Consider the following 13,555-nt stretch of genomic DNA (forward strand, 5'->3'; position numbering starts at 1 on the left):
ATACCCTTCTACCCTATGGGTAGCGGGTATAAAAAGTACCATCTGAGTCTTAGCTACTACCTAGATTGTGTTATAATTCAAAGTATCATTCGAGTTACATATACATATCATATGTAGCTATTTACAAGTTTCAATCAGATTCGAGGGAAAAACTGTGGTTTACAAATCTTTTGATATTTGTTTCGAATTGAAGTCGTATCGTCATTAAAAGTATTGTCTGTGGTATAACTACTAAGTCTAACCAGATTCCCCGGGAACTTCAGTTTGAAAATCTTATTAAATTCCATTTACGAATAACTAGTTGCTTCAATCTTACCTACATATGTATGTATATCGCTGGTGGCCAACAGCAGCAACGCCAACGAACTAAACCAAGTAACTGCGCGTTGGCGTCTGATAATCACTGGCAATGGGCTTGAAGGTCGTGTTGTGTCGCTGTTTGTAGAGATCTCTCGGCTGCACATAAAGTTCCTTGAAGTCCTCGCTGCTCACATGTCTGCTGGCCGCACCGAGACACATGCCACCGCCTTGAGCATTGCCACGCAGTTGGACCTCCGATTCGTAGATGTTATCGACCAGCGCCTGCCTCGACTTCGCTGTGCCACGTCGTCGGGCCTTCTGGCTGAATCCTCCTGCTGTCTGCGAGCTGTTGTCCAGTCTAGCACGGCGCGAAGCGATGCCCGTGCAGGTGAGAATGATGCCCAGGAGCACACTGAACTCGACCAGTGCCAGAACGAGACTGGCGACCAGGAAGATGCCGTATTGCTCACGATACCAGGCATCCAAGTGTTCCAGGCAAGCTTCTGTGTAGCGTTCACGCTCATAAACCGGACGCTCGAGTGACTGACACTGTGATTCATTCGCTGGCTTGGGATCGAGAAAGGCCAACGGTTGTGGGGCATTGGCGAGGACGCAGCAGCTCAAAGGAACTGGCCAATTGCGTTGCCCATAGCTTTGGAGGCGCCACAGTGAAGTGTCGTAGTCGAGAGAGCTGCGCATGCCACAGCAACCGAAACGTGTTTGCGCCAAGTCCATGGCATTGGTGAACTGCTCCTGGCCAGGCACACCATAGTTGCGCTGCAGCGCCTTCACCATCTGCCCCTCATCCAAGCTGATGCCCAGGCAATGAGGCCACAGCGTGATGGCTAAGCAAATCACCGACTCCGCCAGCAGCAGCACCACAACGCAGAGGAAATACACGCTGAGGAAGCAATAGGTGTGTAGGCAGCTGGCCCAGAAGCCCAGCATGGATGCGAGGACAGCCACAAATCCGGCAATGGCCAATCCCAGCGAGATGTAGTAGAGCAATGGCTGGGGCAATGAGTTCAACTGCTCGCTGGGCGCAGCTAGGAGGCGGGAGAGCAGAATCCGCTTGTTGTCTGTGTAGAGATAGCAACCTGCCACAATAAGTAGCATGCCGCAGAGCTGCAAAAGAGCGCAAGAGAAGAGTGAGAGTAAAGGAGAGAGCTAGAGCGCTATAATTTTTGTTGTCGTTGTTGTTGTTGTTGTCTTTGTTTGGCTAGAGAAAAGCGTGAGGTCTGCACACGCAACGGAAGTTGTTATGCTATACCGCCCCATCTGCCCCTCTTTACCTCATCCCCGGAGCTTGCCTCTCGTTCCCCATTTTGTTATAGCGATACCTGTTTTTTTGTTGTTGCTGTTGTCACTTTTTGGTGCCAAGCTGCGCTTGCGCTTAGACCGCTTCGCTGGGGAGTCAAAAAGTGTTGGCAAAAAAAACTTTTGGCCTCCTACAACAGCCGCTTCCCTTCCCCTCTCTCTCTTTTAGCTGCTTTCAATCAGCCAAGCAGAACACAAAAAAAAGAAACAAATTCGAGCAGAGCACAACAACATTTTGGACACTCGAACGAAGCATAAATACTCTAACATAACTCAAATTTGTGGCATGTACACAAATAGTAGAAGGCAGATAGAAGAAAAAGATAAGATAACTGGAAACTGATCTTAAACTTGATGTTGTTCTCAAATGAAAAGCAGTCAGTCCGCTCTTAATTAGATCAACTTGTTTTGAGTTTAGTGGATCAGCACATATTTTCTCGACCATCATGAATTCTTCAAACTGTTACATTCTTAACATTCAATAAATTATTATAATTTTTTACTTTGATACTTGGTTATAGGAGTCAGGATTTTAAACACACTTCAAAGAAATAATCGTAGACTTTTCACTCATTCGCTGCATACGCTCAATACGTCAATAGATAATCTATAGATTGTATTTGTTTTATTGTTTATACTCAGATAAGAATTCTTTTATATGTATACATATATTTATTTTAAAAATAATGCAAGCTGTGTTCGTTATTGTATATTGCGTAGTTCTGCTTATCTAAAAACAGCTTGAAAATTCCATATTGAAATATGTTTAATAAACCAAGGCATTGTATAGAAAGAATTGTATTAGATAATCTATAGTTTAGATTTATGTTGTTGTTGCTACAATTCGTAATGAATATGTTAAGATTACTTCTTTACACATTCATTTTATTTGTTTTGTAAATAATAGAGACTCTATATAATTGTGTAAATTGCGTAGTTCAACGTTCCTGGTGACACTTTAAAGATTTCATTTTGGAAATAGGCAATGTACTTTTTAATTTTTTAATCAACCAAGTCAATGTTGTTAGTCGACTTGGTGCAACTCCAGTTGAACTTTAAGGCTACTTTTAGCATACTCTTCAATTTACACATACTCCTAAGCTAAGTTGTAATGAATAGAGCTTTAGTAGAGCCATTTGGGCTGCTTTAGGGCGTAGATTTCACTAGATTTTTGGCAAACAGTTTGTTCATATAATTTACTATTTTCAACACATACACAAACACGAAGCTTACCAAAAACAATAGATTGCAAAAATTGAGCACGAATTTGTGATTAAAACAACGACCCATGATTGGGCTTTATAGACTTTGTGTGTGGGTGATAATTAATTTATGAATCAGTAGCCACAGTTGAGCGGTCAACGTTGTGGCAAGCGGCACGAAGCGCCCACTATTACATGTTACAATGGACGGGGATGATAGCGTTTGACTTTTTCAGAAATTCTTGATGTCGTTTTAAATTTTCAACGGATTTTCTAAAGCGGCGCGCGTCGCTTGACGGCAAAACAATAACTGAAAACATAAAGCAACAGCAGAGAGCAGAGAGCTACTTTGTATGTGCAACAAGCTGTGGCAAGTCGAGGAGGCAGAGCCAACTCTCTCTCTAGCTCTCTGAGAATTTACCATGCTCTGATCAAAAGTTTCTGTTTGTTGAGCGTACTTCAATCGAAGCTAACTTCGTACTCTCTGTTTATATATGCACTTTTTCCTCTCTCCATCATTTCCTTTCTCTCTCTCTTTAACTCTATCCCTCGCTCTTTGTCTGCAGCTGCAGCCAAATGGAACCGCTAGTAAACAAAAGCAGCAATATCAATTGGAGATGGTCAGAACGCTGGGAAAACTTGTTCAACGTGTTGTGCTGTGTATATTTTATGCCCGAGAGTGACTCCAAGATTTCGATGAAACCTGAAAATATATATTATATTTAAATTTATAAGTTTGAAGTTTTCGTTCGTTTCGTTAAATAAACAGTTTAGAAATACATACATATGTACTTCAAATATTAATTTAATAATAATATTAATATAATAATATTATTAAAATCATTATTGTTATGCAAAAAGTTTTATTTTGAAATTTTTTTTATTTTAATGATCAGATTTCATCGCTTTTCTCAAACATCTACTTGATGTACATTTAATTAATAATAATAATAATTACACTGTGTACGTCCCTTACATATGTTCTAGTATAGTGCTATAAAGTTTTTAACCTTTTAATAAACCTCTTTAATAAAGTCTTCGAGTAACCCTCGGAACTACTTAATGTGCTGAGTTTGCTCTTTGTCATTTTATTAGAAGCTTCTTGTTGACCTGTGGAAGCACACACACTTTCGCTCTCCCTCTCTCTCTTTTTAAATTCGTCTATATTTTGTTCTCCCTCGATTTTACACTCCCTCTCTCAATAGTTTTTCCTCTAACTCTCTTTCTCAGTGGTTATCTCGTCCACTTTACCGTTGTGATCCACATGGCGCTCGCATTTCCGTTTGCCACTGCGCAATAATGTTGCCCTGAAGTCCATCAAAATTATTCATTGCTCCATTCTCTATGCTCGCTTTTGGGGTCAAAGCTGTGGGCTACTTGCACATGGAGGGTGGGCGGCTAATTGACGGCACCGCATCTAGTGGGAGTTGCAGCGGCAAAGATGAGTCAGCATAAGTGAATACTTGTTATCAAATTTGAAGAAATTGAGTGCAGGGGTTAAGGGGCCGATCAATGAACTTGAGCATTGGACGAGTGGAAATCGTGGGGGAAAGGCAAAGTTATTCTAGAAATGGTACAAAATTCTACTATTTTAGAATTTCAATTATGAGCTATTGAATCCCATAATGACCATATTAAAAATTTCTTATAAAGTGTTTTCACCTTGTACCTAAGCTAATAAAAAGTGTTAAGTTAATTTAAAAATGTATTTTTTTAATTTGGTAAAAAAAATTTATTTAAACTTTTATTTCAGTTAATTCAAGCTAGTGTAATATAAATTTCATAAAACATTTTATGAAATTATTCTTTATAGAAAACCATTTTGAGTTCCTGATAAACTCCGACAGATATTTAGAGAGCTATTGATGAAATTAATCCATAACATCTTAATATGATATAAAACAATTTTGATTTCCGGATAAACTATTAATTTTAATGAAGATTTTAGTTTTATTTATGTTTTTGCACCAAAAAAATTATTTCATTTCAGGTTGGTATTTAATGAAAAATGTTATAAAGTAAAAAAAATTGTTTTGATGTTTCTCAATTTGATTAATAAGGAAAATACGTGCAATTTCTCGTTGAGACTATAGTCAAACCAAAATTGAAACAAATCAACTCATTTATATTGACATTTACATATATTTTGCATAGGAAACGGAACACTAAAAAAGTTGAATAGATTTACATTTCAGTTATTTGTAGGTCTTATAGGATTTGTAACCACACATTAGTATCTCTAATTTTGCAGTAGAAAAGCACCTCAATGAAATGGAAACTCACATGGAAAATGGCGATAATGTCGAAATGAATAATATGCTGTGTGATCTGATAGATATCCACAAGGTGAGTGGCAACGAGGATGCACTACAGCGTGTCCTGCGAAGCATCTACAGCCTGTTGGACAGCAACAACGATGTCAAGTTCAGCACAAAGCTATTCGATAAGCTCATCTCAGTGGTGATTGTCGATCTGGGCGATGCCAATGTCACCCATGAGCGAATCGCCAAAGTGCTCGACGCCGTCAGGATACATGCACGACAATCTCCCGCATCCGGATCGTATTTAGTCCGTAAGCTCTCGTCCATAGCACTGTGTGAACCCACTAACATGGGGGGTGGTGATCAGCTGGTGCCACTGCATCCATATGCTGGACAGATAATGGAGCATTTCTTGGATGATTTTGTGCGAGAATTGGGATTGAAAACCGCCTGTTCCCCGCAGCTATTTGTAGTACTGCAACGACTGCTGCAGTCGGAGTTGGGAGAAAATCGTAAAGTGGCGTATGCTATAATGCGAAAGCTGTTGGGAATTGTTGAGAGGTGCAAAGAAAATCCGGGGACATCTCAGCTGGAGGCCCTGCAGTGCATGCAGCCCCATTGGACGGCGTATATAGTGATAATGGAGCAACTGGAGAAGCCCGAATCGCATTTGGTGCTTCCCATGCTAAGTAGCCATCTGCCACGATTTGTGGCAAGCAGCTATGATGACAATTGGCTTCGCTGGCTGCGTATTCTCTACATTCGTCTGCTCGAGAATCAGAATACTTTGGTCGTTCGCTGGACCATCGAATACCTTCTTATGTACTCCACCATTAATGAGCTGCGTCGCGTGGACTTATTGGATTTGTTTCTCGACTCCACCAACAAGGCGGAGTTGTATGATGCTGAAGATTATTTTCTGCCGGAGGTAAATATTAAGATGTTCGTCCAGAATAGTGGCACCTTGCAGTTCCTCGAGGCTTTAGTGGTCGTGTCCTGGCAGAGTCTGCCTCTGCTTCATTGGCTGCGCAGCATGCAACCACGACAGCCGCATATTTCCAAGAGTCTGTTGCTCAAAATCTGTGGACGCATCAAGTCTTTACAACATGAGAACCTACGCTATGAGGCTCAAAACAGAATGTTTGACATATTTGAAGTGAGTGCGAAACCTTAAACCCTAAATTCATATAACACAAAAATACTAAAATAATAACAAAGGCTATTTTAGGTTAATTGATACAGTAATGCATTCAAAATATGTATGTACATATGTAATAGAGTGCAAAATATACCAGATTGTCAGCCAAAGCAACTAAGACCCCTAAGTAGGTGTTTTCCATACAGTATGTATCAGGACTCTATCTATCTTTATTAAAAAACACTTCTTATACGATTTTTGTCGATTTGCGAGTCATTTGAAACACACTGTATCTGTCTGGAAACAAAACAAATGCTGTCGAAAAAAAATTATATCTTTATCTCTTATAGTCTCTGAAATCTTGGTGTTCATACATCTCGGCTGTTGACGCTCTTGAAGAATATATGTACCTTATAAGGTGGGAGATGCCTGTTACAATACATAATAAGCCTACGTTCATTGAAAATATTCAAGGAAGTATTTCTCTTTGAAAACCACTTAAAACTTTACTCAAGTGGGCTCCGACCATATAAACTATATACATATATTATTGATCAGCGTTAACAGTCGATACTTATGTCCGTATGAATCACTCTCTCAGAGACTATGGCAAATATACATAAGTGGCAAAAATGGTTGCTGCTATTGGGTCTTAGTTACTTTGGTTGACAATATTTTGTACTATATAGTTTGATCGCATTAGTATATTGAAATACTAAATACAGTCTTAAGTATATTTTAGTATTTTCTCAGTGTATTTTTTGGGAATCTTTTAAGGATAATACCGCCCTGTTTTGCTTTTATTGAAAAGTAGCGGGTATCTCATAGTCGAGCACACTCGACTGTAGCTTTTTCACTTGTTTTTCAATTAGCATAATTGTCACAAATTATTTTAAAATTCTTTATAATTTCAGCCCACAATCGAGAGTTTATCGCTTGGCGATTATATACAGTTTATAAAGGCACTTTGCGATAGTTTCTGCAGGGATCACAAACGTTTTACAGCAAAAATCGCGAGTTGCACAAATATTTTGGATGAAATGGTTTATTTCGACAAATCTGTTTTTATGATGATTTATCGCGGAGGTACTAAATTTGTTTTCCAGTTTTCTCAACAACTTACTTATAAAATACTTTTAGATGTCAATATTGGAATTGAGCTGCACAAGCAAATGAGTAAATTGCCAAAGGTTCAGCATGGTTGGTGGCGTCTTTTCTCGTTTTTCTTCAGTTTAAAACTGGAATTGGAAACTGAAAAATCTGAAATACTCAAATTTTATCATAAGGAATACGAGCTAGATATAGAGATATTTGAGAATATGGCGGACCTCAAAGATTTGCAGCGATATGTGAATGACAAATTGAATTGCGAGTCTGAGGAGGAAATATCTTTTGTTATGCATCGATGTGTCGATTGGTTCACTACTGAGAAAATTACGAAATGGTCGCAAATTGAGGAACTAAATTTAAACCCGCATGAACTCGTTGCTCAAGGGACAATTCTAACTGTGCAGAGAGTTGCATCCTTATTGAATGACGTTGAATCACGATTCAATGATGAAAGTATTCTGAAGGTATTAATGAACTTTCTAAGACAGTATCCGGATAGTGTTTTAATGTGAGTTGATATATTTAGTCAGTTCCAGGGATATTTAATTACTTTTATTACGCATAATATCAAATTATTAATTTATTTCATCAAATAAACTTTCCACAGTGCTGCGGGTCTTGTTAAATATGCTGCTACTTTTATGCCTCCAGAAGAAAGTGAGCGAATCTTGAGCGATGTGCTTGAAGTCAGCCAGTTCTTGAACTTCAGCGTTGTGAGTTGTATAAAGAGTGTGCCGATACCACTGATAATCCGAGGAATCATTTCGGGCAGTCCTCTATCTGGCGCTAAGTGGTATGTACGCTGGAGATGTATAAGCTGTATAAGCCATTCTCAAATACTTTCAACAGCATCGAATATGGTTATTTGATTAGTCAGTATAATTATTTCTTCACAAGCTGCCGGAAACGGGATAGCTATATAAATTTTGTTATCGATCGAAGATCAGACATTATCGCAGTGATCGATGAACTCTTACGCATAAACAATCAGATGGTTCAGAGTAATGTGATTTACCTAGAAAATTCGAAGGATCATCGTATTAAAATGCGTATTGCCAGAGCCTTGTTGAGGATTACGTTCAAGAATCCGGGCTATTGGTCAGATCAGTTATGGGACGTAGTGCTAGCATTGGACGAACATGAGAATATCAAATATATGTTCGAATGTCTGGTGGCTCGATGTCTGCCTAGTGTGGATGTGTTGTTGAATCGACTAATTCAGTTAGATGCTCTTGAATCGAGTCAGCAGATCTCCCTAATTTCAGTGCTGAACATATATTGCTTGAACAAGTATAATCACGTCAAACCGGAGCAGTTGCAGAGGATTATTGATCTGCTATTACCGCAAACAATGAGCAACGATTTCGAGACTCGTCTATTCACCCAACTCGTTTTACACAGGTTACTGCAACAATTCGAGGACAGCAAGTAAATATGTTGAAATCTTAAAGTATTAATTCTAAGTACTATGTAAAAAATTATAGTATAAAGCTGCCGGGCGTTACAAATATGAAGAATGCCATTGAAGGTAATCTGGGCGACAAACTACAGGAATACGAAGATGAAGGTCGACTTTTACTACCCAAGATTTGCTATCAGACTCCAGATGGTTTGCAAGCAGCAGACTTCATATTATATATGACCTACGCACCATGTGATGAATACTTTGCCGATTCCTTGCGACCCAATATCAAACTGAAATCAGAACTGGCCAAGTTTCGAAATATTGTTAGGGAAAAAGGGGAAATACAGTTCAGCTTGTCTTAATGACTGTACATTCAGACATTAAAGCCTTTTTGTTTGACATTCAGATATATATATTTTTTTGTAAAAATTGCAAATAGTCCTTTGTGATGCTTTTTGTTCTCCTCATTTAACTGGATCAGTTCTGTTCGTATCTATAAAACCATTTTTTAGTAAACCATAATTAATCATAAACTGTCCAAAATTCCATATAATTTAAATTAAAATAAAACACTTAATATAAAGTTGAATGAATTATAATTGAACCAAATAAAAAAATAATTTGTTAATTAAGTAATCGAAAACAAAAATATCATTTGTACTTAATAAATTGTATTATAGTAAATAAACCAATTCATGTAAAAACTACTTTAAATAAAATTTGCAATGGCTTTTTGTTGTGGTTTTTTAATACATACATAACTACATAAAAATATTTATAATTTTGCTCGCATCTCGTGTTCTTATTCGGTTTTTTTTGTTACTTTTTTTTTCTTGGAAAAATAAATCATATTCGCTCGAAACATACACACAATATGGGAATTTCTTTTTTCACGCATTCAATTTACACATTATATAAGTATTATCTATTTTAAATAAGAAAAAACTTGTAAAATCGGTTGTACTAATAGCGTTTCATACGGCTAAAAGCCGCTAGATCGCTTTAAATATATGTATATGTATAATATATTGTATATAGTATTTGTATATGTACGTGGTTGTTGTAATAGCTCCGCTTTCAGTACTTTCAATTTTTTCCTGTGGGTGATTACATTCATTGTGTTCCTGTTCTGCTTAACGTTGTATTATTGTTGACGTTATAGTTTGGGCCAAAAAAGACTTGGCTGTTTGTTGTTGCACATTGGAGAAAGAGGGGTGTGAAGGGAATAGAGGAAGGAAGGAAGGGAATCGTGAAACAATCAACAAATGTTTTTTTTTTGTGGCAAATGGCAAAGACCACAATAATATCGGGCCAAATAGCTACTAGAAATCCATCGATATATTGGAATTGATGGACACACCAGAGCTGCAATTCGGTGTCCCCAAAATGTCACCAGCTGCTGTCTTCTCCGATATCTCTTGCAGATCTGGAAGAGGGAATTGCCATTGCTTAAAATATTGATGTTAAAATTAGCTAAGCTACTTACCAGGCGGCAGATGCATTTTCTCAATGACAAACTTCTTGCGGCGCAACTTAAATGCCAGATCCGTGGTCTCCGGCATGTGCACGGCCAGCGTATTAAGGGCGGTCATCTTGTGCAGATGCAGCAAGCCGCTGTACTCTTTGAAGGCTGGATGCGTTTCGCGGTCCGAACCGGCAAACGATTCCAGCTCAATGGCATAGTCAACCAATTGACGTATCTTAGGCACCAGGCTGGTATCCTGTATAAATAATTAAAGTGAGCAGTTAAAACAGTGCTTGTGATTATTAAATAATGAGTTCGCGACTTACGTATTTGGCTATCAGATGCATGGGCATCGTGATGAAGCAGACAGAGGTGCAGTTGCGCACACAGGCGCGAAGGACGGTAAGGAACTTGAGCAAGTCAGATGCAAAGTTATCGTCATACCACAGGGGGGAACCCAACGAGGTGAGGCAGATACGGTATAAATTCTTCTGACCACTCATGCCCGAGACACAGCCCTCGTCCTGAAGCAGTTGTTTTAGCTTGTTGAGGAGGCGCCCGTAACGGGGATTATAAAAGAATTGTGATTCCACCGACGGGGGCTGAGCTTCCGGCGACGTGGTTGTTGCAGTTGTGGTTGCGGTTGTGCTTGTTGGTGTTATCGTGGTGCTGCTGATTGTATTATAGGCAGTGCTGCTGTTCATTGCAACGTTATTGTTATTATTATTGTTGTTGTTGTTAACGGCAGTGATGTCGCTATCGGCTTCAGCTGGCACTTGAACTGCCGCAGGCGCAGGTGGCAATACATCGGCAATGCCATCAACGGGCGGTGGTAGTGGCTCGCTATCCAACGATTTGCTGGAGCTAATCAGATCATCGTTGTGCACAACAACGTCCGAAACCTTGTAGCTAGGATCATCCTCCTTGGGCTCCAGCTCCTTGTGACTGTCATCCCACACGGTGATTTTCGTAAAGTAGAGCATCAGCGAATCCATGTGCTCCATCAAATTGAAGTGATGACCAATCTTCGCCGTAGTCTGCTCCGAATTGACGAGCGGCAAATCATTGTACCTGAACGCAATGCGCAGTCCATTCTTATCCGCTGGCTGCTTATTTGCCTGCTGATCCTGGCGCAGATCCTGCTCCACTTCCTCATCGGTCAGCGGTTTGGGCAGACGACGCAACACTTCTGCTGGCAAATCGTCCAGACTGCCGAGGAATATCTCCTGGTTGGACTCCACACCTTCGGCCAGGAAGTATTTGGCCAGCACCTTGGCGTGCGTCATAAAGCGATCCTCCTCTGCACAAATATAACCACACAAAAGTAATCGTGAGAGTATTTACGGTGAATGTCTCAATTGCGTTGTCGTTGCTTGCTTACCAATCAGGCATATCGAACCGATCGGCAGACCGCCGCCTAAAATTTCGTCAAGCGACGGATTGCCGCTTGATGTTATCACCTGTGCGGTGTGGGGGCTAGTGCGGGTGCCCCGGATTGGCTTTTGCACGGTCCGTTTGCGAAAACTCATCATGTCTCTGCGATTTTCCACTCTTGCGTTTCGTTTATCAGTTCTCTTTTTGTTTGCCGGGAAAAAGAAGACAGAATGTCAACGGGGGAAAATGCACTAAAAATGCCAGCAAACAGCATCTTTTTATCGATATTTCTAAATTTAGTTTATTAGTTTAAACATCGATTATCGATTATTACCAATTATAGTTGTTTTTGGAAATAAAAATAATATACATGGATTGTAACACATAATTTGTATTTATTAATTTCTTAATAAAAGTTATAGTTTAGTCTGGTAAAACATCTGTTTAAAATAATCAATTTTCGGCGGATGAAATATACCAAAACACAGCAGGTTTAATCATCATCAAAAACATCTATTTATTTGAACTTTTCGAAAATGTACTTTTTCTATTTGATGTCGTTGTTCAATCGTTTAATTATTAAAGATTCAAATAGAAAAACGAGTAATGTATTTTTGAAAAAGTATATTAAACCATTTACGGTCTCACTGTGTCGTGTTAGCGGAGATTTCCACCACTGGCCGAATGTGATAAAAGTGTCCTAATTTGTTATACACTAGCGGTACACAGTGCAATTAAAACTGTATTTCAAATGAATGAAGATTTATATTGTAATTAAGATTAGAAAACAATGAAATTGTTTTAATATATTACAATTGAAAACAGCTGTATCTCAAAGGATTTCCGGAAACCATTTAGCAAACCAAATATCCTTTAGTTTATCCTTTCGGCGTGCACGATGGCTGACACGCCCTACGTTGCATTTAGCATTTAAGTGAAAGGATAATTGGGCCTTCAATTCAGCGGCTGTCGATTTAATTATAGGCTTCGCAAGAATGAAGTGTCTAACAAGGATGATAAATGCAAGTGAAATTCTGGGTGTTGAGGTGCAGAGCATTAGCAAAAGGATTGTCCACATTGTAGGCAGTGCGGCTCCAAGCATAACAGTAAAATGCAACAGAAATCCCATTGGACATTTCCCAGAAGGCAAGAACACACGCAACATTGGGCGAAAAAGAAAGGATAACATCGAGCAGCAGCTAGAACATGAAAAAAGGACACTGGGCAAAAAGGACATACACAGCCAGACATCAGTCGTCAAATGGCGTCGTTGTCTGCGTGGGAAAGGCAAACAGCAAAAAAAGGACAATAAATTATAGCAGCAAAGGGCCACAGGACAATGCAGGACAATAATTATTGACTGCACTCACACATACACACACCCTCATGCAGAGCAAGAGAGAGGTAGAGAGAGAGAGAGAGAGAGAGAGAGAACGAGAGAAGAAGCGCAATCAAAGCAGAATTGCAGCAACAAGAGGCGAAATGTTTGCCAAAGGATTGCATAAAGCGAGTTCTTCTAGGTCTTGTGTAATTTATGATCAAGCTGACCAGACCAGCATGGCTAGCGACAGCTGCCACGCACCACCCACGGTCCAGCAAGACGTGGTCAGTCTTTTGTTTGAATCCTTTGACTCCTTTGTATGCTGCGACCCCGTTTGGCAGTCCTTTTAATTACAAATTTATGTGGCATGGCCAATGCGTTTGGTTATGGCATTGGCGCAGGCGCAGCGAATGCCACATTTGACTGGGTAATAATCACGCGGCAGGACGAAAGGATATGCATAGTGAAAGTGTGTGCGGCATGCCACAACACAGCACAACAACATCTGGCGCACTTTTAACTTGACGCGCGAGCACTCAAACAAGTGCTAAGGACCTTGCTGTGGAGGATACGCATACACTGCTAGTGAAAGTAATGTGCATCTGCTGTAAAGTTTGTTTTCTAACAAAATACAGAGTTCACGGCATTTTCTTTTGCCGGCG

General features: G+C 39.6%; 3 protein-coding genes across 4 annotated transcripts; 1 reads left to right on the forward strand and 2 right to left on the reverse strand.

Moving 5' to 3' along the window:
- Positions 1–335: 335 nt before the first annotated feature.
- On the reverse strand, positions 336–3,111 carry LOC132790594 (CD82 antigen). Its single transcript, XM_060799171.1, has 2 exons — positions 2,851–3,111; positions 336–1,425 (listed from the first exon to the last, which is right to left on the reverse strand). Exons 1-2 carry the CDS (start codon positions 2,905–2,907, stop codon positions 367–369), a joined length of 1,116 nt encoding a protein of 371 aa, XP_060655154.1. The 5' UTR covers positions 2,908–3,111; the 3' UTR covers positions 336–366.
- Positions 3,112–4,927: 1,816 nt separating this feature from the next.
- On the forward strand, positions 4,928–9,280 carry LOC132790196 (uncharacterized). 2 transcript variants are annotated; one of them, XM_060798656.1, is made up of 6 exons: positions 4,928–6,236; positions 7,133–7,304; positions 7,359–7,836; positions 7,936–8,121; positions 8,226–8,756; positions 8,813–9,280. In XM_060798656.1, exons 1-6 carry the CDS (start codon positions 5,091–5,093, stop codon positions 9,093–9,095), a joined length of 2,796 nt encoding a protein of 931 aa, XP_060654639.1. In that variant the 5' UTR covers positions 4,928–5,090; the 3' UTR covers positions 9,096–9,280. The 2 variants fall into 2 exon arrangements, with proteins under 2 accessions (XP_060654639.1, XP_060654638.1); XM_060798655.1 differs by having other exon boundaries at positions 4,929–6,236; positions 8,178–8,756; positions 8,813–9,279.
- Positions 9,281–9,584: 304 nt separating this feature from the next.
- Positions 9,585–11,802, reverse strand: LOC132790197 (elongator complex protein 4). The gene is made up of 4 exons (XM_060798657.1): positions 11,580–11,802; positions 10,525–11,498; positions 10,220–10,454; positions 9,585–10,159 (listed from the first exon to the last, which is right to left on the reverse strand). The coding sequence occupies exons 1-4, from the start codon at positions 11,728–11,730 to the stop codon at positions 10,056–10,058; spliced, it is 1,464 nt and encodes a 487-aa protein (XP_060654640.1). The 5' UTR covers positions 11,731–11,802; the 3' UTR covers positions 9,585–10,055.
- Between the last annotated feature and the right edge of the window lie 1,753 nt (positions 11,803–13,555).

Source organism: Drosophila nasuta, chromosome 3 (genome assembly GCF_023558535.2).
Source record: "Drosophila nasuta strain 15112-1781.00 chromosome 3, ASM2355853v1, whole genome shotgun sequence".
Taxonomy (NCBI): domain Eukaryota; kingdom Metazoa; phylum Arthropoda; class Insecta; order Diptera; family Drosophilidae; genus Drosophila; species Drosophila nasuta.

What these genes read in the sequence shown, in the direction of transcription:
- LOC132790594 (XM_060799171.1), bottom strand. Translation starts at nt 2,907, where the DNA reads ATGGGTCGTTGTTTTAATCACAAATTCGTGCTCAATTTTTGCAATCTA. An exon ending in TTTGCAATCTATTGTTTTTG is followed by an intron (nt 1,426 to 2,850) that starts GTAAGCTTCGTG and finishes GCTCTTTTGCAG; the next exon opens with CTCTGCGGCATGCTACTTAT.
- LOC132790196 (XM_060798655.1), top strand. Translation starts at nt 5,091, where the DNA reads ATGGAAACTCACATGGAAAATGGCGATAATGTCGAAATGAATAATATG. An exon ending in GAATGTTTGACATATTTGAA is followed by an intron (nt 6,237 to 7,132) that starts GTGAGTGCGAAA and finishes TTATAATTTCAG; the next exon opens with CCCACAATCGAGAGTTTATC. An exon ending in TATGATGATTTATCGCGGAG is followed by an intron (nt 7,305 to 7,358) that starts GTACTAAATTTG and finishes AAATACTTTTAG; the next exon opens with ATGTCAATATTGGAATTGAG.
- LOC132790197 (XM_060798657.1), bottom strand. Translation starts at nt 11,730, where the DNA reads ATGATGAGTTTTCGCAAACGGACCGTGCAAAAGCCAATCCGGGGCACC. An exon ending in TGCATCTGATAGCCAAATAC is followed by an intron (nt 10,455 to 10,524) that starts GTAAGTCGCGAA and finishes TTATTTATACAG; the next exon opens with GATACCAGCCTGGTGCCTAA. An exon ending in GAAAATGCATCTGCCGCCTG is followed by an intron (nt 10,160 to 10,219) that starts GTAAGTAGCTTA and finishes TCCCTCTTCCAG; the next exon opens with ATCTGCAAGAGATATCGGAG.